The sequence below is a fragment of the Oryctolagus cuniculus genome, chromosome 21, assembly GCF_964237555.1.
Source record: "Oryctolagus cuniculus chromosome 21, mOryCun1.1, whole genome shotgun sequence".
Classification (NCBI taxonomy): domain Eukaryota; kingdom Metazoa; phylum Chordata; class Mammalia; order Lagomorpha; family Leporidae; genus Oryctolagus; species Oryctolagus cuniculus.
In genome coordinates, this window is record NC_091452.1 from 849,063 (window position 1) to 861,056 (window position 11,994).

Genomic DNA, 11,994 nt, shown 5'->3' on the forward strand with positions numbered 1-11,994 from the left:
GTAATGATTCTAACCTTTCAGAAAGATCTCTCACCTGTACCTGGCAGAATGCCCTTTTTCGTGAAATTTTGAGCAGGATTTTGATGAAACAGAACATTGAGTTAAACTGGCTTTGCTTGTGCAGTGAACAGCTGAGAGGGTATCAGACTCACTGTGCCACACGGGCGCAGGGGGGAGGGCTCAGGGCAAGGCAGACACCTGCTCCTTTCTGGGGACAGCCAGGTGGTGGGTGGGGCTCCGCCTGGTTTTGTGAGCCTGGCCTGGCCTGCAGTGCTGGTGTAAGCACCTGCTGTCTACACAAGTCATTAGGAACCACTGCCCCCTAGTGGCCCCTCATTCCCACAGATTTAGGGTATTGCTGGTGGCTCTTAGGGAAGTCTGCTAGGGGCCCTCAGTCCCCTCCGGTTCCTGTAATGCCAAGCCCCTCCCCTTACTGTGGGCTCACCTGGAACCCCCCACCCTGGCATCCCCAGCACTTCCTACCTGCCCTTCCCACTCACCCTGTGTCCGTCACTCAGAAATGAGACCCCAGTCCTCACTGTGCCAATGCTGTGTCTGCAAGTGCAAGAGGGCCTTGTTTCCTGGCTTGAAAAAGCCATGGAAGAAAAGCCCTCTCAGAACAGCACGTACAGTTTGCTGGGAATTTGGATTAGACACAAAATCCTATGAAGGTGCGCATTCAAGAAAACAGAGGTTGTAACTGCTTTGTGTTCCTACAGAATAAATCGGATTCTGTCGTAACTTTGCAGACAAAATCTGAAAGCCCAAATTCAAATCCTTGACTTCAAATCTAACTTAAGCACAATTCTGAGTTTTCATTTGAGCTTTTTTTTTGTTTTTAAAGATTTACTTATTTGAAAGACAGTGAAATCTTGCATCTCTTGGTTCACTACTCAGACGGCCAAACCAGCCAGGGCTGAGCCATCTGCTGCTGTTTTCCTCGGCTCATCAGCAGGGAGCTGGATCAGAAGTGGAGCAGCCAGGACTCCAACCAGCGCCCATGTAAGATGCTGGTGTCACAGGCTGTGGCTTAACCTGCTGTGCCACAGTGCTGGCCCTCGAGGTGTCTTGCTTTGCTTTTTTGCAGAAGCATTTACCTTAGAAAGCAGAGTCTTGTGGGGCTGGCGTTACGGTGTAACAGGTTAAGATGCTGCCTGCAATGCTGGCATCCCATATGGGTGGCAGTTGGAGTCCTGGCTGTGCCACTTCCAATCCAGCTCCCTGCTAATGACCTGGGAAAGCAGAAGGTGGCCCAACTATTTGGGCCCCTGCACCCACGTGGGAGACCCAGAAGCTCCTGCCCCAGCCCCAGCCATTGTGGCCGTTTGGGAACAAACCAGCACCTCTCTGACTTAAAAATCTGGTGTCCCGGGGTCCCCCTCCAGTTTCTTCTGTAGCCCAGTCATCTGTCCTGACTTCTTTTTGAAGACAGATTGATTTGAGAGGCAGTTACAGAGAGAGGTCTTCCATCCACTCCACTGGTTTACTCCACAGATGGCCGCTATGGCTGGAGCTGAGCCTATCTGGAGCCAGGAGCTTCTTCCAGGTCTCCCACATGGGTGCAGGGGCCCAAACACTTTGGTCATCTGCTGCTGCTTTCCCAGGTGGGAGCTGGATCAGAAGTGGAACAGCCCGGACTAAAACTGCCGCCCATATGGGATGCTGGTGCTATAGGCCAGGGCTTTAACCTGCTGCACCACAGCACTGGCCCATTCCCAATGTAGAGTCCCTTCATGACATCTTGTGTCTGTGAGGTTGGGAGGGAGGTGGGGCAACACAGTCATGGCTCTCCACCCAATCCCCACAGCCTTTGATGCTGGGCTGAGGGTCACGGGGATGACTGCAGTGTGGGGCTTGGTCCTTGCCACCAGGCCTCCCCAGTGGACAGGGCCTCACAGCCTGTATGCACTAGGAGCTGGGGCTCAGCGAAGGGCTGCTCTTAAAGGGCCACTCTGCTGCTTGGATCTTAGTGTACAGGAGCCCTCTGCTGGCCTGGGCACTGCATGGCTGTGCCTCCCACGTCCATCTGAGGTTAGATGTGAATACGCCTGTTGTTCTTGTGTTCTTAGAAGCGGGCACTGTCCTGCACGCTTGCCAAGACTATTTCTACAGAGTGGTATGTGCTGGCTGAAGCTTAGCTGGGTCCCTGGTCCAGTGGAGGCTGTAGGCGGGAGTCTCCTGAGAAAGGCTGGGACAGCAGGGACTGTGGAAAGAACTTTCTGGTCCTGCTTCCTTTAAAACATCACAATTAGTACTTTTAAAAAACCAATCAGATTTTATTATGTAGTTATTTCCCAAGCAGAGAAATGAGTCAGATATCCCAATTAGTTGTATTGATTGGGGAAAATACTCATGACCACTTCAGAGAAATTGACAACATCTAGTACAGACAGATCATATCCACATACTTGAATCCATACACATGAAACTGAAGATCATCAGAAGCATTTCACTGAACTGGGTGATCTGTACAGGACTGGCACCCACCTGGCCCTCAGAAACCGGCAAGAAAGTCAAAGGTCCCGTCCCCTCCACCGACTCGGTTCCTCCCTTGCTGCCCAGGCCTCACTGTGGCTGCTGAGTCCTGAACCTGAAAGGCCTTACTAGATGAGTGCAGAGCCTCAGGGATCTGCACCTCTGCAGGGAGAAAGTGGTTTTCAAAGCAAGAGTCCAGAAGAGGACAATCTAACTGACAAATACTTTAGTGACAAAAAGGTCTTAAGAAATGAAAGGAGCCTCGGGCACTGCTCTCCCTCTGCCTGGCTCTCTGGCCCTGGCAGCTGGTGGAGCCGGGCCCTGGGTACAGATGTGCCATAGTCCAGAAGTGACCGCGTCAGTCCGCTGAGAAGAGGGCATCACCCGGAACTCCACGAGGCTGTCTTGGCTCTGATCCAAGTCTGCCCTTCAGCCTGGGCCGGAAGCACCAAACAGCAGTTCCTACTTTTCTGCCAGCCTCTTCCTCAAGAAGCAAAACGAAACTGCGTCACAGTCTGTGCAGGGAAGACGGGCAAGGGAAGGCCAGTGCCAGGCCGTAGCTAAAGGGCACAGTCCATGGGCAGCCCTCAGGACCGGGTGATCTTGTCAGGAGGCATGAACCCTGTGTCCCCAAGGGTCCTGAGCGCTACCCGGCCATTGGGTCGGATCACCAGGTGGGTGATGCTGCCGTTGTTGAGGGAGAGCCGGAGCCAGCCTTCGGGAGGGAACTGCAGCGCCCTGGGGGAAGGGGAGAGAAAGACCGTGCTGGAGCAAGGGCCGCCGGGCAGCACAGTGGGGTCTTGACAAAGCTCGCAGCTCCCCTGACACCGTCCCTGCCCTGAGGTGGGGAGCTGGCTAGGGTGGAGACTGACGGGGACAAGGGCTCAGCCTGTGAGATGCACTGGCTTTTCTCAGTGCATGTGGCCATTCCACAGGGCCGTTTCTGAGAACACCCAGTGGCTTCGCCCAGGACCACACAGCTGTAACCCACAGCCTGGCAGGACGTCCCACGAGCATGCTCTCATGGTGCCTTCCCATACAGCTGGTGTTCACTGAAGAGCGCAGTAGTGTGCTGCCTCCTCTGTCACTGCGCAGCCTTGGGCCTCAGGAAGCTGGTGTGGCCGCCTCCCAGCCCTTGCCAAGTCTGGCAACCGCCCTTGCGCCTCTTAGAGCCTCTTCAGGGTTATCCCCGAGCAGCTTGAACCACCACGGGCCTGAATGGCACCATCGCTTTCTTTATCACACGTGACAGGCAAGCTACAGTCCCAAATCCCCGTGATCTCTGGTGCACCTTCAGCGTTAGGACCACTTTCTACGGATAATGAGCTGTTGACATCAGTTCAGAAAGCATCGCATGGCTCCCTGTCAGAGGCACGGCGGAGCAGACAGCCCTGTAGCTACCCCCTCTAGCAGTACCTGTTCTTGTTGGGGGTGTGCCTGCACCTCTTTCCCACCAGCAGTTCTATCTGGTCTGCAGTAGCTGTGAGCTGAGCCAAGAATCCTGGCTCCCCAATATCCCTGCACTTCCGGGGGCTGCCAGTCTCCTGACCACACTTCCTGAGGGACCCCACACACAGTGCCCCACCAGACTTGTCTCACGAGGTATTAAACACACACACGCAGTGGGGGATAAGGTTCCACCTCATTTCAAATTTTGCATCTGGTGAGATCTGCCGGTTTCACAACGACCCCCGTGCATGGCGCCTGCAGCTGTGGCCGCTGCCCCAGCACTCCTCGAGAAGTGACCGACCAGGGCTACAGCCAGGAAAGGGCAAGCTGAGTTTAGAATGTTTTGCGGCACCATAAAGTGGCGAGTGGAGGCAGGTACAGGACACAGGCGTGCCCCTCCCTCCCCAGCGCCTGAACCACAGTGACAGTCTTGGGGAACGTGCCCACGGCAGAGGCACAGCCACACAGAGAAATGGGTGAGAGCCCCTGTGTGGCAGTTCAGTGCCCAGGCAGGACACAGGACCAACCAGCATCAGGCAAACTCCACCGCGATGGCTGCTGCCGGCAGATCCACCAACAGATGGTGATGGCACGGGGGTAAGCTGGGGACACATAAGCAGCTCACCCAGCCTCCTGAGGCATAACTACATCCTAGTGGCAGGTGGCAGCGCGCGCGGGGAAAATCCTTCAGAACCAGCTGCCCAGTCTGTCTGTGCTACTCTCAGCCCTAACACAAGATCCCAAGGGACTCCGAACAGACGACCAGGGCTCCTCACACACAGCCCAGCACGCGCCAGGCTAGCAGCTAGGCCCAGGGAAGGCTGCCTGTGAATGCTGTCCTATTCTCGCTAGGTCAGAAATGACCCTAGACTGAGCACAGCCTGGCGGTGCCTACCTGCACACGATATAGCGGATGACGTTGGCGTGACAGATGAAGATCTCGTAACTGTCCTCTTCCTGCCTGGCGTCTGCTCGGTGGATGTAGTTCCGGAACGCAGCCTCGATCCGGGCTCCGTCCTCATAATACTGCTGGGGGCAGAGCAGGGAACTGTCAGTGTGGACACACAGAGACGATGCTGGTATCAGGACAAACCCCTCAGAACCCAGGTGGGTCACGGCAGCTCATGGCCGGCAGGCATGCCCAAGAGGCAGAGACTCCTAGGTGGAGGGGCTGTGGGGCTGCTCGCTGGGGAGGTGTTTTTACCACAGCTTCTGGCTTCCAGTGAGACACGGGTGGGTCGGGCTCGATGGGGGCGCCTTCCCGAAGCAGGTCTGTGCTGACCCTGCAGACGCCTGAGGGAACCCAGGGAAGCTCAGGGTTAGTGACCCCTGCCGTGGCCAGCTCGGCTGGAGGGCCTGCTGCGAACCACCTGCTGCTGAAGCAAGCGCAGGCCCAGCTCCCAGCACTCACCTGGCAGGTGCTTACTGATGATCTCGGTGGTTTCTACTGCCCGAGTCATGGAGGAGTGGACAATTTTATTAAACTTCAACCCCAAGCTGGCCAGTCGGAGCCCAGTTAGTTCAGCCTGTTCACGACCTTCAAGGTGAAATTCAGAATTATGTGAGGCTGGGTACCTGCCTGTACTTACTGCACAAATCCTGAAGCCCTCATTAAACACGGACCCTAGAATGAAAAAACATGCATCTGATGACATGAATGACAGGAACCAGGCCAGGCAACGCAGCACAGCAAGTTACGCTGCTGCTTGGACGCCGGCATCCCATACCAGAGTGCCTGCTCCAGTCCTGGCTTCTCCACTTCTGATCCAGCTTCCTGCTAACGGACCTGGAGGCAGCAGGTGGTGGTTCAAGTACTTGGACGCCTGCCATGCATGTGGGAGACCTGGATGTTGTGCAGGGCTCCTGGCTCTGGCTTGGCCCAGCCCTGGCTAACGCAGGCAACTGGGGGACTACAGTGGCAGATGGAAGATGTTTCTCTCTTCCTTCCTCCCACCCGCCCTCTATCATTCTGCCTTTCAGGCAAATTAAAATAAACCAACTTCAAAAACAAAACAAGGCCCAAACGTGATGACTTGGAGTTTGGGCAGGCCCCACTGACTGTTTCTGGATCTCTAACACCATTCTTACTCAACTATGTCCAAAGTCTAGCTTCAGCTCCACCATGAGCCACCAGCTCTGCGACTCTGCAGCTGTCAGCGCTCAGGTTACTCCGCAGCTGTCAGCGCTCAGGTTACTCCGCAGGGACCAGGGCACACACTGAGGCTTCCTCTCTACCGTCCTCTAGCATCTAGTAAAACACCCTCGGAAGTCAGTTCCTGCCGCATGCTGTGACATCTGTGCAGGCCCTGCACTTCCTGTTTCTACTCAGGAACCAGAAACGCTTTTCAGGGGTGGAGCACAGTTTGTTGGAAGCAGACTTAAAGGTACACCAACAAGTAACATCCCATTCCCAGTTGTTTTTTTTTGACAGGCAGAGTGGACAGTGAGAGAGAGAGAGAGAGAAAAGTCTTCCTTTACCGTTGGTTCACCCCCCAATGGCCGCCGCGGCCGGCGCACCGCACTGATCCGAAGCCAGGAGCCGGGTACTTCTCCTGGTCTCCCATGGGGTGCAGGGCCCAAGCACTTGGGCCACCATCCACTGCACTCCCTGGCCACAGCAGAGAGCTGGCCTGGAAGAGGGGCAACCGGGACAGAATCCGGCGCCCCGACCGGGACTAGAACCCGGGGTGCCGGCGCCTCAGGTGGAGAATTAGCCTAGTGAGCCGCGGCGCTGGCCCCATTCCCAGTTTTTAAAACGTGCGCTCTACTCGGGCCACCCTGTGTCTCTGGAGCATTTCTCCTGCAGACACTTCCATGCGGGGCACACACATTCCTGGCAGCACCTCTGATAGCACAAAACCACAGCTACCGACCCACCCACTGGTGGGGACAGGTGAGGTGAGTCTTCCCCATTCAACCCACTTTATGACGCAGATGCACACAGACCTGTGAGTGCGGAATGGAAGGATCTTCGGCAGCGTGATCAGTCTAAGAAAATACAGAGGCACAAGGTGTGCGACTTTCAGACTACCAAGGGCAGGAAGGCAGAAGTTCCTGCTGGAATATGCATACACTGGACCCTGGGCAAGCAACACCAGCACAACACATTTTAAAAGGACATATGAAAAACTTGTTTCCTCTCCGAATTCAGCTTCTACTTACTGATACTGACTATATCAGAGTCTAGGTGATGGTTCTGGACACAGGTTTGAGGCAGCTGTGTCCTAGGCACCTTCAAGAAGGCCGGCCAAGGGTGGCTGGGAGGGGTCCTGGGGGCATCTGAGACCTGGCCACCTACCCAGCGCGGTCAGAGTGCGGTCCTTTTCCAGGGAGCCGTCCACATGATACTGAGAATGCCTGATGAGGAAGATGTGCCGCGTGGCCTTGGCTTTGTAGTGGTCCAGCCTGGACGCCAGTTCTTCTTCTCCAGACTCCACGTTCCTCTTCCGCAGGTTGATCAGAGACAGTGGTTCTCGCCTAATGTTGAAATACAAGATGATAGATCCTGGTGACCTCTACTCCTGAGATATCTATGAGTATTTCTGACAAGACAGTATCTCCAAGCCATCAGACTAATGGAGAAGAGTACAGAGGAGAACCCAAGGCCCTCAGGACCAACTGCAGAAAAGCCAGTTTGCAGAGCACAGCTCCACGCCTCACCCCGCAGAGCTGGCCAGGACAGGGTGATGCAGTGGTGGACAAAGCGATCGAGCAAGTCTCTTGTGCAGCTTATGTTTAGGAAAGAGGCTGACCCTCAGCTGCAAAAAGAAACAGAAAATGCCAGAACTTGATGACAGTAAACAAAGTGTCCACAGGGTGGGTGGTGGGGTGCTGAACAGCCTTGCTGCGATGTCCAGTGGCAGCCACTAGTTATCTGGCTACTTAAATTCAAAACACGTTCAGCCAGCTCAGGTTCTATACCCAAGTTCAAGTCACTGCAGATAAAAAATATTGACGGGGCCGGCGCTGTGGGTTAATGCCCTGGCCTGAAGCGCCGGCATCCCATATGGGAGCCAGTTCAAGCCCGGCTGCTCCACTTCCTGTCCAGCTCTCTGCTATGGCCTGAGAAAGCAGCAGCAGATGGCCCAAGTCCTTGGGTCCCTGCACCCACTTGAGAGACAGGGAGGAAGCTCCTGGCTTCGGATCGGCACAGCTCCGGCCATTGCGGCCATCTGGCAAGTGAACTATCGGATGGAGGACCTCTTTCTCTCTCTCTGCCTCTCCTCTCTCTGTGTAAATCTTTCAAATAAGTATTTCAAAAAAATCTCAGAAAAAATTGCTTCCGTACTGAGCACGCACAAAAATTTTTCTTGTCATTCTCAAAACACAGCGTAACTATTTACATAGCACAGATGTTATATTATGTATCACAAGCAACCAAGAGGGGAAGGCACTGAGGCATAGCAGATTAGCCGATTCGGGTGCCTACGTTCCCATCTTAGAATGCCTAGTTCAAGTCCCAACTCCTCTGCTTCGGATCCAGCTTCTTGCTAATGCAGATGATGGCTCAAGTGCTTGGGACCCTAGCACCCACACAGGAGACCCGGACGGAGTTCCAGGCTTCTGGCTTTAGCATGACCCAGTCCTGGCTGTCGCAGGCATTTGGAGAGTGAATCTTGTGGACGGAAGATCTCTCTCCCTGTCACTCTACCTTCCAAATAGATGAAAACAAACATTTGAAAAAAAACTGTTAAGTGTACAGTAGGATGTGTATAGATTATACTATAGCATTTTATATCAGGGACTCGAGCATCCTTACATTTAGGTACATGCGGGGCTTCCTGGACCTAACCCCCTGCAGGTAACTGCGGATCTGTGATCAAGATTCAACCGAATCAGAATTCTTTTCCTCAGCTGCGCTACTCCCACTTCAAATGCTCGGGGCCACACGTGGTGGCAGCCGTCACACTGGACAGACAGGAAGCATCTCCATCACCGTGGAGTTCTGATGGACTGAGCTACTGAGCTGTGAAGGAGCTGATCAGGTAAGGGTGGCTCTCGGCAGCGAGGCTAACAAAAGTGAAACAGGGGAGAGCTGAGAGTGTCACAAATCAAACCTGCCAGAATTCACTCGGCGGAGACGGCTGTGGGGCTTGGAGGTGTGCTGTGACTTCTGTTTGGGTTGTGCTAACCTGGCAAAATTCACACTGGCAGGGGAATCAGGGAGTCTGGGGTTAAGCCAGCGTCACTTAGGAGCTACAGGAGAGACGGAAGGCAAGGAACACATGAGATCGCCCTCCTCCAAGGGGCTGGAGACTTAACCAAACGAAGCTCTAGAACTTTCCAGCATGGCCAGGTGAGGCGAGACCAGCACTGTCCTTCTAGGACTTGCTGCAGCTGCTCTTCATCCGCACAGACGCCAGCTCGGCGCCGCAGGGCTGAGTTCTGCTGCTACTGCACCAAGTTCTCTTAACCTCATACGAACCTTTCCTTACAAAAGCCTAAGAAGTTCAGAACACTGGAGTGCCGTGTAATGACAAACGCAGACAAGTCCCCGCGGAGGGACCTTTTACAAAATACCTGGGCAGCACACACACAGTCACCAAGCCAGTCCGAGAAACCGTCCCGGCCAGGAGGGGACCCGAGGCCACTCAGGAAAGCCCGGCTTCAGTTAGCAGCCGGGTAGCAGCACCGCCTTGTGCGCCCCCCAACCCGAGGGGCGCGGGAGCAGCGGACAGCGGCAGCGGTGTGGGTCCGCTCACAGCCAGGCGTTCAGCGGCAGCCCCGCACCCCTCCCCTCAGAGCAGCACAGCGCGCTCGGCCGGCCCGTGACGCACCGCGCGCGTCCCGTCACGGGCCGATCCTGTCACAGCACCGCGCGCGTCCCGTCACGGGCCGATCCTGTCACAGCACCGCGCGCGTCCCGTCACGGGCCGAGCTGTCACGGCGCCGCGCGCGTCCCGTCACGGGCCGATCCTGTCACAGCACCGCGCGCGTCCCGTCACGGGCCGAGCTGTCACCGTGCTGTGCGCGTCCCGTCACGGGCAGAGCCTGTCACGGCGCCGCGCGCGTCCCGTCACGGGCCGAGCTGTCACGGCGCCGCGCGGGCTCCAGCCTCGGCGGCAGCAGCAACAGGTGAGGCGCGGCCCGCGCTGCGGCCGGCCCGATGGGCCCACAGGCTCCCCCAGCAGAACCGCCAGACACCGCTCTGGGTCTCTCAGCGGAAATGTTGAACGAAGCTCAGCAGCCGCGTCTCAAACGCCGGACGACCACGCACGGCCGCGGCGCCGCCGCCTCCACGCCGCGCCCGCCCTCGAGAGGCGGCCGCGGAGTCCCGGCGCCCACACCGGCCCTGCCCTCCCGCCGGCGGAAACCGAGAGCGAACCGCGCGGGGCAGCCGCGCCCAGAGGGACGGGGCCGCGACGCCGCCATCGCGCGCACCTGTCCCAGTTGGAGTCCCAGACGCCAGGGGGCCGCGCGGCCCCGGCCCACGCCGGCGGCTCGGCCGCGCGCGGCTCCGCGTCCCCGCCCGCCCGCGGCTTGCCCACCGCCACAGCCGAGAAGAGCACGGCAGCCGAGCCCCCGGCCAGCCCGCAGGCCGCCAGCTGCAGCGCCTGCCGGAACGCCATGCCGCTCCCGCGCCGCCGCGCAGACGCACACGGCCCCGGCGGCCCGCCGCGAGCCACTCGCTTCCGCGGGCGCCTACTTCCGGCTGGCGGGGCGAGCGGAAGTCCCGCCTCCGCGGCGTCGCGGGCGCGGACGCTGAGGCGCGAGGGAGGGCGCGGGCGCGGGCGCGGGAGCTGCCGCGCGGGCGCGCCCCCGCCGTTTGTAGCGAGCGCGCGCCCCGCGGCCCTGAGGCCGCCGCCTCTCCCACCGCGCGGCCTGGCGCTCGCGCTCCCCGGGCGTGCGGCTCCGGCGCCCTCCTTGACCCTTCCGCGCCGCGCGGCTCGGGTTCGCTCCGCGGGTGTCCGTGGCGGGGCGCCCCGAGGGGAGCAGACCCCGCCTGCGGCCGCCGCGCACTTGCTCCTCGCCGTCGCGGGCCGGGCTGCGGGCCGGGCTAACAGCGCATGGGGTCGCACCCAGCGGCGGGATTTTAGGTCATTCTGAACCGTTTTTAAGTTGGAAAGGGACAAGATGTGGTTCCCAGTGTAAGTGATTGAGTTTGAGGAATCTGTTCCACTTTAAACCCAGACTCTGTTTAAACATGGCGTCTGGGACTCACACGTTTAAGTCTTTTTCCAGAAGGTTGTTTACTAAGATGATAGTGAAAAGACGAAGCAAAGACACCTGAAAGGATGTGGTTGACTCCGCAAGAACGAAACACAGCAGAGATCGGGTAAGACTTTGAAAGCTGGAATCGGATACTTCTCGACCTGGACACAGAACACCAGTTGCAGGTGCCGGAGGAAGCAAGTTGGCTCCTGTGAGCCTGGGAGTCTTGGAGGAAAAGCGCAGCCCCACATCTGCGGAAGTCCGCACAGGAGGTTGCCCTCCATCGTGCACTGCACTAGAGACATTTCATTGCAGAATCAGAGGACCCTGGATTTGAGATGCAGTATTAAAGGTGGGATTGTATGCAGCTCACCTACTGAATAGTCAGTGTCCAGCCCCCCTCTGCCATTTAGCCAATAGAATGTCGGCCACCAGGCTTACGTCACACTTCATTATCACCATCATCCTTCCCTTGGCAGGAGCTTACACGAGCCCTTTCTGTGGAAACTGACAACCCCAAAGAGGAGAGCTCAAGTTGTGTGTGTGTGTGTGTGTGTGTGTGTGTGTGTGTAAGATTTATTTGAGAGGCAAAGTTACAGAGAGAGGGACAGGAAGAAAGGTCTTCCGTCTGCTGGAACACTCCCCAGATGGCCACAACGTCCAGACCTTGGCCAATCAGAGGCCAGGAGCTTCCTCTTGGTCTCCACATGGGTGCAGGGGCCCACACACTTGTGCCATCCTCTGCTGCTTTCTCAGGCCATAGCAGGGAGCTGGATCAGAGGAGGAGCAGCCGGGACTCAAACTGGTGCCCATATGGGATGCCAGCACCACAGTTTCATATCACTGATAGATATTCAAGTGGGGAAGACGGAAAACTGCTGTGCTCTGTGCTCTTCTATGTATCTGGCAACACTCAGT

General features: G+C 57.1%; 1 protein-coding gene across 2 annotated transcripts; it reads right to left on the bottom strand.

Annotated features, from left to right (window-relative positions):
* Window positions 1–2,252: 2,252 nt before the first annotated feature.
* On the bottom strand, window positions 2,253–10,547 carry PGAM5 (PGAM family member 5, mitochondrial serine/threonine protein phosphatase). Of its 2 annotated transcripts, none has more exons than XM_051836857.2 (6): window positions 10,306–10,547; window positions 7,223–7,401; window positions 5,336–5,461; window positions 5,129–5,217; window positions 4,820–4,950; window positions 2,253–3,213 (listed from the first exon to the last, which is right to left on the bottom strand). In XM_051836857.2, exons 1-6 carry the CDS (start codon window positions 10,491–10,493, stop codon window positions 3,063–3,065), a joined length of 864 nt encoding a protein of 287 aa, XP_051692817.1. In that variant the 5' UTR covers window positions 10,494–10,547; the 3' UTR covers window positions 2,253–3,062. The 2 variants fall into 2 exon arrangements, with proteins under 2 accessions (XP_051692817.1, XP_051692816.1); XM_051836856.2 differs by having other exon boundaries at window positions 4,820–4,953; window positions 10,306–10,545.
* Between the last annotated feature and the right edge of the window lie 1,447 nt (window positions 10,548–11,994).